Below are 13,949 nucleotides of genomic sequence, written 5' to 3'. Positions count from 1 at the left end.
GGTGGGATGGAGATAAGAATGCTTTTCTCTTAGGAAATGGGAGGAGGGATGAGGAGGAAGACAGAGGAGCCAGTGGCAGTGCAGGGTCTCTGGAAGAGTGGCTTCACCCTAGCCGGGCAGCATCACCTCCGCCATCAAATGCTCCCTGCCTGGCCATCGGCCCACATGTTCAATTAGCAAACAAGCAAATGTTTATAATTGTGTCTTAGGTGCCAGCCTTAGGGAACACGGAGATGAGAGACTGGTCCCTGCTCTGGGGGGATCCCCCCAATTTATCATGCTCGCTCTGTCATCCTTCAAGGTCTGACTCACAGGCATCTGCTCTAGAGGCCTTCCCTGATTGCTGCCTCTACCCACTCCACACCCCCAGCAGAACCTCAGCATCTTCTGCCTGGGGCACCACTGGTTCCTGGGGGATGGGTGTGTGGGATATGTTTTCCTCAAGGGCAGGGGTCTGGCTCTTGTAGATGCCTCCAGTACCCACACAAGGCCCAGCACACAGTAGCAGGCTTTCTGTGTATAGGAACACGTGAATCAACCAAAGGACAAAGGAATTAACAGATGAACAAAGGAAAGCCCAGTGAAAAACTAAATAATGGAAGGTAAGAAAGAATGAATGAAGAAATTCAAGAATTGATGACTGAATAAGCAAATGAATGGAAGAACAAAATAACAACATTGCTTCTCAGGCTGGGCACGGTGGCTGATGCCTGTAATCCCATTGTTTTGGGAGGCCGAGGCGGGCGAATCACTTGAGGTCAGGAGATTGAGACCAGCCTGGCCAACTTGGCGAAGCCCCACCTCTACTAAAAATACCAAAATTAGCTGGGTGTGGCGCCGGTGCCTGTAATCCCAGCTACTGAGGAGGCTGAGGCAGGAGAATCATTTGAACCCAGGAGGCGGAGGTTGCAGTAAGCGGAGATCACGGCACTGGACTTCAGCCTGGGCGACAAAGCAAGACTCCGTCTCAAAAAAAAAAATTGCTTCTACTTTTTAAAATATGTGTTGGGCCACATTAGTCCCTTGCTTAAAATCTCCCAGTGCCTTACCTTTCATTTTGCTTGGAAAAATAAAAATACAATACATACGATACCATAATAATAAAGAATAATAAAATCCAGCAGCTTTGTCTTGTCCTCTGAGGCCCTGTGTGCTTGGCCCCTGCCTCGTCTCAAGTCCCAGCTTTAGCCATCTTTCCCTTTACCCACATTTGGATCTTTTTCAGTTCCTAGAATACACTGAATTTTTGTCTCACAGTGTTTTTACATGGTGTTCCTTCTTCCTAGGATGCTCTTCTTCTTGCTCTTCACAGTACTGCTTCCTTTTTATTCTTCAATTGAAGTGCCGTCTCCTCAGGGAAGCCTCCCCGACTGCCACATCTAAGAAGGTCTCCTTATTCTCGGTCTCAGCATCCAGTTTGTCTCCTCTATGGCTATCACAATCTGGAATTATATATTTCTGTGTTCATTGTTTTTTGTCTCTGGACCTCTCTAAACCAGATTAGGGCTCTGACCCAATCTGAGGTCAGGAGACAGCTGGCACTTCTTAGGATGAGCAAAGTGGATTCTATGCCCTCATTCATCCTTTCAGAATAACCTTGATTAGGAACACAGACTCTGGGCCCAGACTGCCTGGTTTGCAGACCAACTCTGACCTTGGACAAGTTATTTCACCTGTTTTTTTTTTTTTTTAGACAGAGTCTTGCTCTGTCTCCCAGGCTGGAGTGCAGTGATGTGATCTTGGCTCACTGTAACTCCCAGGTTCAAGCGATTCTCCTGCCTCAGCCTCCTGAGTGTCTGGGATTACAGGCGTGAGCCACCACACCCAGCTAATTTTTGTATTTTTAGTAGAGACAGGGTTTCGCTCTGTTGGCCAGGCTGGTCTCAAACTCCTGACCTCAAGTGATCCGCCTGCCTTGGCCTCCCAAAGTACTGGGATTATAGGTGTGGGCCACCGCGCCCTGCCCAAGTTATTTCACCTTTCTGTACCTCAGTTTCCTCATATGTAAAATGGAAATTTAGTAGACCTCACCTCACAGAAGTCTTGAGAGAAATCAGTGAGCTGTTAGAGGAGTGTTTGGCACATAGTAAATACCACATAAGTGTTCACTATCATTCATTCATTCATTCATTCATTCAATTAAACCTCAACTCTCTGACCACAGTTTCCTATCCTTTCAGCCCATGTACTCACAAGCTCCTTGAAAACAATTCTAAGTCAGGTGTGGTGGCTCACACCTGTAATCCCAGAACTTTGGGAGGCTGAGAGGGGAATCACTTGAAGCCAGGAGTTCAAGACCAGCCTGGGCAGCCCAGGAGTTCGAGGCTGCAGTGAGCCATGGTTGTACCACTGCACTCTAGGCTGGGTGACAGAGCAAGACCCTGTCTCTAAATAAATAAATAAAACAATTCTAAAAACTGATACCAAAATCAAAAATCAAAGCCCAGCAAGCCCAATGAGACCTCTCTCATCCATTTCCCAGCTAGCCATCACTCTCCTCCTCTTCTCACTCCTGCTTTCAACCAGCCTAGATTCTGCTGTCAGTCCTTATGGTCATTCGTTGCAAAGACCTGGCACTGTCCGGCCTCCCTCTCCCTCCCTCTCCCTCCAGTGTACCTGCCTGGAAAACCCAGGCCTGCAGGAATCTAACCATTACCTTCTTTTTTTTTTTTTTTTGAGAGAGTTTTGCTCTTGTTGCCCAGGCTGGAGTGCAATGGCACGATCTCAGCTCACCGCAATCTCCTCCTCCCAGATTCAAGCGATTCTCCTGCCTCAGCCTCCCGAGTAGCTGGGATTACAGGCATGCGCCACCACGCCTGCCTAATTTTGTATTATTTATTTATTTATTTTTTTGAGATGGAGTCTCACTCTGTCGCCCAGGCTGGAGTGCAGTAATTTTGTATTTTTAGTAGAGACAGGGTTTCTCCATGTTGGTCAGGCTGGTCTCGAAGTCCCAACCTTAGGTGAACCACCTGCCTCGGCCTCCCAAAGTGTTGGGATTATAGGCGTGAGCCACCGCGCCCGACCTCCCTTACCTTCTAAATGTGGAGGAGAAAACTGCTTGCTATGCAGACAGGGTCGCAACTCCCAGCCTCAATAGGACACTAACCAGGCCCAGCAATCCTCTGGTGCATTTCTCACTAAGCAGGCCCTATCACTCTGCCCAGATGAGCAGCTCACACTTTTTCTTTTGTCTTCCAACATCCTACCCCTTCTCCTCCTTCCCCACCTGAATTCTAAATCCTCTCACCTTCTGGGGATGTTATACCTCTGTAACTCCATCTCTCGTACCATCCAGCTTTTCCTTCCACAGAGTTATCCTCTTAGCATACAAACACATTCTAGAATCTCTTGTTTACAAAGAAAAAACAAAACCCTTTCCTTAGAGAATTAAGCATTTATCCTGCCATTTTAAGGAGAAACTGTGGTTCATTTCTAGTTGAAGATCCTCTTTGTAGAAAAATGCCAGCTAAAGCTGGGTGTGGTGGCTCATGCCTGTAATCCCAGCACTCTGGGAGGCTGAGGCGGGTGGATCACCTGAAGTCAGGAGTTCAAGATCAGCCTGGCCAACATGGTGAAACCCTGTCTCTACTAAAAATACAAAAAGTTAGCCGGGAATGGTGGTGGGCGCCTGTAATCCCAGCTACTCCAGAGGCTGAGGCAGAAGAATTGCTTGAATCTGGGAGGCAGAGGTTGCAGTGAGCTGAGATTGAGGAACTGCACTCCAGTCTGGGCAACAAGAGCAAAACTCCATCTCAAAAAAAAAAAAAAAAAAACCGGGCGTGGTGGCTTATGCCTGTAATCCCTGCACTTTGGGAGGTTGCAGTGGGCAGATCAACCAGAAGTCAGGAGTTCGAGACCAGCCTGGCCAACATGGCGAAACCACGTCTCTACTAAAAGTACAAAAATTAGCCAGGTGTGGTGGCGGGCGCCCAAAATCCCAGCTACTCAGGAGGCTGAGGCAGGAGAATCACTTGAACCTGGAAGGCGGAGGTTGCCGTGAGTCGAGATTGTACCACTGCACTCCAGCCTGGGCAACAAGAGCAAAACTCTGTCTCATAAAGAAAAAGAAAACAAGAAAAATGCCAGCTAGATGTGAGCACACAGCAAGATGGTGGCTGCCTACAGGACAAGAGAAGAGGCCTCAAAATAAAACCTACCTTGCCAGCACCTTGATCTTGGACTTCCCAGGCTCCAGAACTATAAGAAAAAGAAAGAAAGAAAGAAAATGCCCACTAATAAATATAGAGGGAACGTGAGAACTGGAAAAACTCCATTTAAAAAATTTTTATTTTTATTTTTTGAGATGGAGTCTCACTCTTTCACCCAGGCTGGAGCGCAGTGGTGCGATCTTAGCTAACTGCAACCTCCACGCCCCTCCCCCAACCCCAGGTTTAAGTGATTCTCATGCTTCAGCCTCCTAAGTAGCTGGGACTACAGGTGCCCGCCACTATGCCTGGCTAATTTTTGTATTTTTAGTAGAGATGGGTTTCACCATGTTGGCCAGGTTAGTCTCAAACTGCTGGTCTCAAGTGATCCACCTGCCTCAGCCTCCCAAAGGGCTGGGATTGCAGGCATGAGCCACCATGCCCAGCCAGGAAAAACTCCATTTTGTAATCCCAATTACATCACTGATTTAAGGAATCATCAATGGTTGATTGATGGTGGTGTCTCACCACCTGTAGTCCCAGCACTTTGGGAGGCCAAGGCAGGCGGATCACTTGAGGTCAGGAGTTCAAGACCGGCCTGGCCAATGTGGCAAAACCCTGTCTCTACTAAAAATACAAAAATTAGTGGGACGTTGTAGCATGCACCTGTAGTCCCAGCTACTCAGGAGGTTGGGGCTGGAGAATTGCTTGAACCCGGGAGGTGAAGGTTGCAGTGAGCCAAGATCATGCCACCGCACTTCAGCCTGAGTGACAGAACAAGACTCTGTCTCAAAAAATAAATAAATAAATAAAAATAAAGAATCATCAGTGATGTCCAGCAGGGTCAGTTCCTGGTGAGGGCTGTCTCCCTGACTTGCAATGGCCACCTTCTCACTGTGTCCTCGCATGGCAGAGAGAGAGCAAGCTCTTTGATGTCTCTTAATTTTTTTAAATTTAAGACTGTGTCTTGCTCTGTCACCGAGGCTGGAGTACAGTGATATGATCACAGCTCACTGCAGCCTTGACCTCTTGGGCTATAGCGATCCTCCCACCTCAGCCTCCCAAGTAGCTAGAACCACAGGAATGTACAACTACACCCGGCTAATTGTTCATTTTTTTGTAGAGACAGAGTCTCAGCATGTTGCCCAGGCTGGTCTGGAACTCCTGGGCTCAAGTGATCCTCCTGCCTCCCAAAGTGCTGGGTTAACAGGGGTGAGACACCATGCCAAGCCTGGTGTCCCTTTTTATAAGGACACTAACCCTATCAGATCAGGGTCCTACCCGTATGATTTCATTTAACCTTAATTACTTCCAGAAAGGCCTCGTCTCCAAGTATAGTCACATTAGGGGTTAGGAATCCAACATATGAATTTGGGAAAGACAAAATTCAATCCATCACAGATGCTAAAACCCCTAGGTGAAAAGTTTTAAAGAAGACCATGTTCTCACAGTGTGAAAGGAGCCCCACACAGATGATTTGGTATTTGCAAAGAGGATCACTCTTTTTCAATGAAGAGATCTGGTGGACGCCCCATAACCATGCTTCCTATGTATGTATATACCATCACTATGAATAATTCTTTTTTTTTGGCCGGGCGTGGTGGTTCATGTCTGTAATCCTAGCACTTTGGGAGGTGGAGGCAGGTGGATCACATGAGGTCAGGAGTTTGAGACCAGCCTGGCCAACATGGTGAAACCCCATCTCTACTAAAAATACAAAAGATTAGCCAGGCATGGTGGCGGGTACCTGTAATCCCAGCTACTCAGGAGGCTGAGGCAGGAAAATCGCTTGAACCCACGAGGCGGATGTTGCAGTGAGCCGAAATCACTGCACTCCAGCCTGGGCGACAGAGCAAGACTCTGTCTCAAAAATAAATAAATAAATAAATAAATAAATATTGCCATAAGAAAGTCAGGAGTAGAGGGTGACGTTTTGTATTATAGGGGACTTCAAAGAGACATCACCACCAAATGTAATGTATAAACCTTGGTTGATTTCTTTGGTAAAAAGACCCAACTATCATTGCGCATATTAGTTGATGTGTTTTTCTCTCTCCCTCCTTGATTTTGGGCTCCACTAGGTTTTGTCGCTTTAACTTAGCATAGTTCAACCAGCATCTTGCAGCGTCTGGCACCCACTAGGTGCTTAATAAAGACCGACTGAAAAAACAGGAATGCAGGAAGGACGAAACTTTGCCTAGTGGAGAGGGATGACGTCTCAGAGGATTCTGAAGGACAAACAAGTTGCCCACAGGTGAAATCTCTGATTCAGCCTCCCACTCAGTGGCTCTAGTGCCAGACATGACACTCATTTTTGGGGAACCCAAACAGCAGAACTCTGACCAGCGGGTGGAGACTTGAGCAGGGAGGATTTCAGCTCGGGAGCAGGAAGAACTACAGCAGTGGGAATAGCTCAGCAGCAGAATAGCTGGTCTCGGGAGGTACCAAGGTGAGCATGCAGAGGGGACTCACACAGACTGACCTCATGCCCAGGCAGGGAATGCACCTGCATGGTGACCCCGACCACAAGTCCTACCACCAAGCCTTTGCCCAAAGGTCCTCCCACCTGGCAGCCTCTCTGTCCTCTTTTTTTGCCCAGGCTTAGCCTCCGAGACAGCGGTATTTTCTCCCTTCTCTAAGCCCTGAGCACTTCTTGTCTGCACCACCAGGGGTCCTGTGGCACGATGTGCCTTTTTCGGGCAGGCAGCTCTGCCTGGTTAAGAAGCAAGGCCTCTGACAGGTTGTGCGAACTTGAACAAGTGTCTGCCTCTCTCTGGGCCCCTGTTTCCTTTTTTGTGCAAGGATAAGGTGGGACAAGATGCCCCAAGAGGCCTGTTCAACCTTCAAATGTCTTTCTTGGAGTCTGGTCCTCTAGTCCTCTATGGCACTGGGGACTCCTAGGGGACAGGGACGATACTGGCTGAGGCCCCTGCCAGGACCCCCTAGGAACAGACCCAGCTTATCACCCCACAGTGTGGACATGCTGTGGTGATACTCTCACCTCCATTCTTGCTAAAGGCAGCATGGCTCAAATTTAGGACCCACAAGTTACTGGCTGTGTGATCTTAGGCAAATGTCTTAACAACTCTGGGCTTTAGTTTCCACACCAATAAAACTAGAACAGTAATATCTGATTATCAGGATGAGGAGTAAAGGAAATGATGGCTTTGAAAGTATCTTGTACATATCAGGTATACAAAAAGCTGTCAGGAGCCAGGGAGGGAGGTCTGATGAGGAGTTTTGGAATCTCTCCCATCACCACCCCAGATTCTAGTCTCTTCATCATCACAAGCTGCTTTATGCAGACAGAGATACTAAACACCATATGTCTAGATCTAGAGTAGGCCTGGCACATAGTAGGTGCTCAATACATATTTGTCGAATGACAGATAAATCCTATAACCAATATCTTACTTGAGCCTTGAAGCAAACTGGTAAGGGGCAAGACAAGGGTACAGTTATTATCACTGCTTCAAAGGTGAAGCCACTGTAGCTCAGAGAGGGAAAGTGACTTACCTAAGGTAACACAGCAGAGTTGGGCTTGGAACCCAGTTCCCTTCAGTTGTAGAACCCATAATAATGTCCCTCATCCATGCAGCCACTTTATAGACAGATTGCTAGGCTCTGCCTACGCTCACTCTCACATAAGGGAGTATCACAGGGGGTGGTGCTTTGCCAAACACAAAGCAGGGCAGGCAGGCCAACTGGCCTGTCCCAGGGGCCCCACTCTGCTCCCTGGTGACCCAGAGCCTGTGCTGGGTCACTGTGCTCCTTGGCTGGAGGCAGCTTGGCCTTGGCCTAGCAGACCCATGGAGCCACAGGACAGGTATCTTAGTGCAGCACGATGGGGAACCTGGGCCAAGTACGGCGGCTGAGCCTGTGGGACTACCTCTTGCGGCTGACCCACCCCAGGGGGCTCACAACAAGTCAACCTGGCAGGTCAGGAGTGTGCCATCCCCCAGGGCCTTGGTGCCCCCAACTTTCAGTGACTGCTGCCATATTTGTGGTCAGTGAGACTCTTATTCTGGGGGTGGGAGGAGGGTTTCTAGAGTGCGTGGACTCTACCTGCCTGGAGTGCAGTGAGGAAGCCAGTGGGGTCATCACACAGCCCCCTCCCACCAGGAGTGCTGACGCATCCCTACACTGATGTCCAGGAGCCATCTGAGGCCTAGGAGGACATGAGAACAAGCAGGGACCAGAGTGAGGACCACCGTAGTGCACTCTGGGGAGGCCGTGGAGTCCATCCTTCCCTCAGGGCAGGACAGAGCATTATAGAGGGACTGGAGGTGATGGAATGGCGATTTTCACTGGGGATGGGAGTGAGGGCTGGGGTATTAAAGTGGAGTGCAGAGTATTCGAATGGGTGCTGGAATATTTCAAGGGGATAGGAATATTTAAAGTTGGAGCAAAAATTCCAAGTTGAGGCTGGACTTTAAGAGTGGAGTGGAGGTTTGCCATAGGGGCTGGAGAACTTCGGCGATGATCAAAGTATTGCACAATGGGGGCTAAAGAGTTTCACAAAGGCTGGGTTATTTCAGGCTTATTATGGGGAGTGGGAGAGGACCTAGAGTATTTCAGTGAGACGCTGGAGTCTTCCAGGGTAGGCTGGTATATTTCAGAGGTGAGTGAGAAAGGTGTATGCCATTGGAGGCTGCCCAGGGAGCCCCCTTCAGCCCTGAGTCTGCAGGTCAAGGATCCTGGGGGTTCCTGGGAGTCTAGTCTTCTGCTTTCTCCTGTCCACCAGGGCAGGTCAGGACTGAGCCCTCCAGCTCTGCCACAGCAGTCCTTCTGCATGTGCCAAAAAGTGACACCAGGGATCATGGCCTTGGGGATGTCTGCTGTTTATTTCCAAGTCAGTGGCACTAAGGAGCAGCCAGTCCCAGGGCACCCAATGCAGAGCATCCTGCTTGAGCTTTGGGGCTTCCAGGTAAGGACCAGGTCAACCTGGCCATCCCTCTGCCTGTAGGGAAGTCTCCCTTCCCTCCCCCAGAGCTCTCTCCCAAGAGTGGGACTCCCAGATGAAGTAGGGAGCATTCCTGGGCACAGAACCTTCTGCTTCCAGGGGTGTCTTTGCAGTCTACTTCCATCTCTCCTGCTTTGATGGGAGGCTTGTTAATTTCCTGAGTATGGGCGCTCTGTTGGGCTTTGTCTCAGTGGCTCCTGGACCTCCCGTAACTTGTGAGATCTGAGGACCTTGGAGGCCAGGAGTGCTTGATACTAGAAAGGGTGTCAGTGGGTGATGGAGGGAAGAGATTAGTGACAGTTCTGGGTGACATCAACCCCCCCAGGGGACAATTCCTATCCATTACACCAGGCACTGCTTTAGCTACTTACTGGGCTCTCGCTTTGACAAGCACGAGTGGAACTATGCCAACTTCACCAGCTGCTGTTCACACCACAACACATTCCACCTTCCCTAGAGTGAGTGGCCCCAGAGGCTAACTTGACGTAGGCTAGAACCCCTGACACGCTCCCTTCCAGAGCACCAACTCTGTGCCTCCTGTGTCCACATGCCCCAGCCACGCCCCAGCTGCGCAATGAGGTGGCACAATGCTGTGGTTCCTCAGTCAGTGTCAGGTGTGGGGCCAGGACCTCCCCCCATCAGCCTGGAGACTGTCCCCTTACCCGCCAGGTGACTCAAGCTCCCTGGGAGTCAAGGCAATCTGGGAGTGGGGGCTCTCAGTGGTCCCCTAAGCCTTATCAGTATGAGAGGAGGGAACACAAAATTGTCCCTCTGAGACAGGAGGCCAGTTTGGCTTGGCATATGCTCAGGCCTGGAGTTCCTACCAGAGGAGCAAAAGAAGGAAGGGAGAAGGAAACACCATTTATTGAGCACTTACTGTGTGCCATATCCTGTCTAGACATTTACACACATTCTCTCCCTGTGGTAGAATCACTCTGTTATATGGATAGAGAAACTGAGGCCAGAGAATTTCAGAGGCTTTCCCAAGGTTACGCAGCTAGTGCATGAGTGAAACAGCTGGGGCGTGGCCCAGAGTCTGTCTGAATTGACTAACATTGCCTCCTCTCCATCACCCTGAAATGGGCCTCTGGACAAATCCTGACTCCTCCATCTACTGTCTGGATGACCTTAAACAAGCTGCATAAACTCTTTAAGTCTCAGTCTCCTCATCTGTAATATGGGTATATTAGTAAAAACCCATGTGATGTGATGAATTGGGCTGACACATGTGAAGTGCCTGACATGTAAGCGCACCGTCACTGTTAGAAAATACTACCTTTGGAGCTCTCACGGAAGAGACATAGCCCTGCCCCCTGTTTGAGGAAAGATATAAAGCTGTGTTTTCAGGAACCCCCAGTCCGAAGGAGAGACCCCCTTGCTTAACATCACCAGGGCCGGGAGAAGGAGGAGGGCAGGATGGAGTGGACCACAAGCTAGAGAAAAGTGGTCTCTAGCACCAGGTTAATTTTGAAAGACTCTCCCGTAGGGTCAATTTCATTGTCTACACACACACACACACACATATTTATAAGACAGAGTCTCACTCTGTCTCCCAGGATGGAGTACAGTGGCAGGCACAGTCTCGGCTCACTGCAACCTCCACCTCCCAGATTCAAGTGATTCTCCTGCCTCAGCCTCCCAAGCAGCTGGGATTACAGGTGCCGGCCACCACACCCGGGTAATTTTTGTATTTTTAGTAGATATGGGGTTTCACCATGTTGGCCAGGCTGGTCTCAAGCTCCTGACCTCAAGTGATCTGCCTGCCTCAGCCTCCCAAAAGTGCTGGGATTACAGGCGTGAGCCACTGCTCCCGGCCCATTATCCCGATTCTACAAATGGGGAAACTGAGGTCCAGAGAAGTCCAAGAATACAGTGACTCAATGAGCAGGCCAAGGCCCCACACCAGGCACTCAGCCCCTCTGGCTCAGGGTGGGAGCAGATGTAATATGCTGGGTGCCCCTGTGCCCCCACCCCAAGATGTGTTCTGCATGAAACTGAAACGCTTCAGCCTAGGTACACCACTGCATGCCAGGGAACCCCAGGCCAGACTTCATGGAACACGGCAACGACCCGACCCTCAGCCTCTTGGATCACTCCTGCCACTGGCATGGGAGGAGCCAAGCAAGGAGCACCTGTTGCTGCGCAGGGAGAACTTCCTCCTCAGCCTCAGGTGGGCCAGGGCTGGCTCCCACACAGGGCATAGCACCTTTGACTTTGCCATCTGCCCTCTTCTGCATCCTCACGGCCACCCTGCCACCTGATGAGATCATCCCCATCCCCACTATTCAGAGGAGGAAACTGAGTTTCAGAGTGGCGGGAGGCTTGCCCAAGGTCATACCGGGAGAATTCAGCAGAGGCAAGATTGGAAAGCAGGCTAGCTGGCTCAACTCCAAGTCTTTAGTCCTGCCCTGCCTTCTTTTTAGGCCTGAGTCCCCATCTCAACTCCTGCATTCTCCCTGGCAGGACTAAAGAGGGTGTGCTTTCCCTAAGGTCACCCAGCCGAGCAGCAGGCAGGTGGGCTCCCAGCCCCACCTTGTCCCCCAAATACTCTGTTGTTTGGACTTTTTTTTTTTTAAGAGACAAGGTCTTACTCTGTCGCCCAAGCTGGAGCGTAATGGCATGATCCTAGCTCACTGCAGCCTCAAACCTCTGAGTTCAAATGATCTTCCTGCCTCAGTCTCCTGAGTAGCTAGGACTACAGGTGTGCACCACCATATGCGGCTAATTTTTAATTTTTTTGTACAGACAGGGTCTTGCTGTGCTGCCCAGGCTGGCCTTGAACTCCTGGCTTCAAGCAATCCTCCCACCTTGGCCTCTCAATGTATTAGGATTACAGGTGTGAGCTTGGCCTGCACTTTATTCATAAGTATAGGTTTCCAGATCTGCCTTTCCCACTGGACCCTTGAGGGCCTGGCCCAGAGATGGCATCTCTCAGTATTTGCTGGTTGAATTGAAAAATAACATGTTTAGGTTTCTGGTGGCAGGGTCTGGGTAAGGGGCGGCAGGCGCCATGTCCGGCCACGAAGGTGGCAAGAAGAAGCCACTGAAACAGCCCAAGAAGCAGGCCAAGGAGATGGACGAGGAAGACAAGGCTTTCAAGCAGAAACAAAAAGAGGAGCAGAAGAAACTCGAGGAGCTAAAAGCGAAGGCCGCGGGGAAGGGGCCCTTGGCCACAGGTGGAATTAAGAAATCTGGCAAAAAGCAAGCTGTTCCTTGTGCCTGAGGAGATGGTGACCCTTTATTTCATCCGTATTTAAACCTCTCTATTCCCTGCCATAACATCTTTTGCCACGTATAGCTGGAATAAAGTGTTATCTTGGAGCTGTTGTACATTTAAAAATAAACTTTTGTAAAAAAAAAAAAAAAAATCTTACAGTGGCTCATCATCTCTTTAGTTGTTTTCACTAAGTCATTCCTACCATAACTGTGAATTTAAAAGTAAAACCAGCTCAGAATCTTGCCAGAGTCTGCTCTTTGGTCCTTGTTCTACCCTAAACTTTGTATCACCTGAAATTAAACCAACTCCTTTGAAAAAAAAAAAAAACATGTTTATTGAATATTTTTAATGAGCCAAGGGTATGCTAAGGGTTTTATATACATGAGCTCATTTAATCTTCACAATGACCATGTAAGTACTATTATCTCATTTTATAGACAGAGAAAGCAAGACTTAGAGAAGATAAGAGCTGGGTGCCTAGCACATAGTTGGTGCTTCTGATTCTTATTCTGAGCTGACTGACTAAATGGATGGATAAATTAAGAAGGGAGAGGTGGGAGTGAGGTGGTCAAGGTTAAGGTGCCAACCTCACCTCTCATCTGGGTTCAGTCGTGCCCACAACCATGTCCACCATCTTGTCCCTGGCTCCCAACCACCTGATGGGCCACAGTCCTGGGGAGCTGGCTGCCCTGCAGGGTGTGCTGAAATCCTCTAAGATGAATAAAGAGAAACCTTTCCTGGCAAGCAGCTGACGAGAGTTGCTCTGCCTGAGAATTGAGACTGCAGACTCCGTGGGGAGGGTTCACCTCCAAACCCTTAACAACTACCAAAATATTACAGGAAAAAATTAGCCCAGCTGCTTTCTCAGAAGCTCTAGGGAAATAAAGGAAACTCATTCTTTATTGCAGCAAGAATGATTTCGGTTAGACTGCAGAAGGAACTGACAGAGAAACAGAACAAACCAGAGGGGGAATTCCTTATCAGAGTCAGGAAATGATACGTGTGGGCCCTGTAGGCAGCTTCATAGGGTGAGCCTTGGAAAAGGAGGGAGGCTGAGTGAGTAGGAACCACGGTTCCCATAGTTCCTGCACAGGGGAACCATTGTGTAATGGAGAAGTCATGTCATCTCCCCCTGTCAACAGCCAAATGAAAAGGCCACGTGGAAAGAAGAGAGGGAGGGCACCCTGAGACAAGGAGCCCATGTGGTCACATGGGAGGTATTCCTGGAGGGGCAGGGGTGAGAGGAGTGTGAAGGTGTCCCAGGGAAGGAGAAGGAAGTCACGTTTATCAAACCCCTGCTGTGAGTCAGGACCATGCTAAGCACTTTACATCTGGTGTCACATTTCATCCATTCATTCAACAAATATTTACTGAATGTGCCAGGCCCTGTGCTAGGGCCTGAGGAGAGAGCTGTGAACAAGGCAGCTCCAGTCCCCTCCCCTCTTGGGACTTAGAAGTGGAGGAGACAATCAACAGATGTGTGACATCACTGGTGAGACTCGCTTTGAAGAGAAGCAAAGAAAGGAAGGGGCTAGAACGTCTTGGCAATCAGGGATCAGGGCTGCGTAAAAGAATTTTTTTTTTATTTTTGTATTTTTTAGGTGAAAGAAGGCCTCTTTGC

General features: G+C 49.3%; 1 protein-coding gene across 1 annotated transcript; it reads left to right on the top strand.

Annotated features, from left to right (window-relative positions):
• Positions 1-12,072: 12,072 nt before the first annotated feature.
• LOC112209482 (translation machinery-associated protein 7-like) lies at positions 12,073-12,655 on the top strand. The gene has a single exon (XM_054664618.2). It carries the CDS (start codon positions 12,122-12,124, stop codon positions 12,332-12,334), a length of 213 nt encoding a protein of 70 aa, XP_054520593.1. The 5' UTR covers positions 12,073-12,121; the 3' UTR covers positions 12,335-12,655.
• Positions 12,656-13,949: the final 1,294 nt, after the last annotated feature.

The sequence above is a fragment of the Pan troglodytes genome, chromosome 1 (assembly GCF_028858775.2).
Source record: "Pan troglodytes isolate AG18354 chromosome 1, NHGRI_mPanTro3-v2.0_pri, whole genome shotgun sequence".
NCBI classification, from domain to species: Eukaryota; Metazoa; Chordata; class Mammalia; order Primates; family Hominidae; genus Pan; species Pan troglodytes.
This window is presented reverse-complemented; position numbering and strand designations above follow the sequence as displayed.

What these genes read in the sequence shown, in the direction of transcription:
- LOC112209482 (XM_054664618.2), top strand. Translation starts at nt 12,122, where the DNA reads ATGTCCGGCCACGAAGGTGGCAAGAAGAAGCCACTGAAACAGCCCAAG.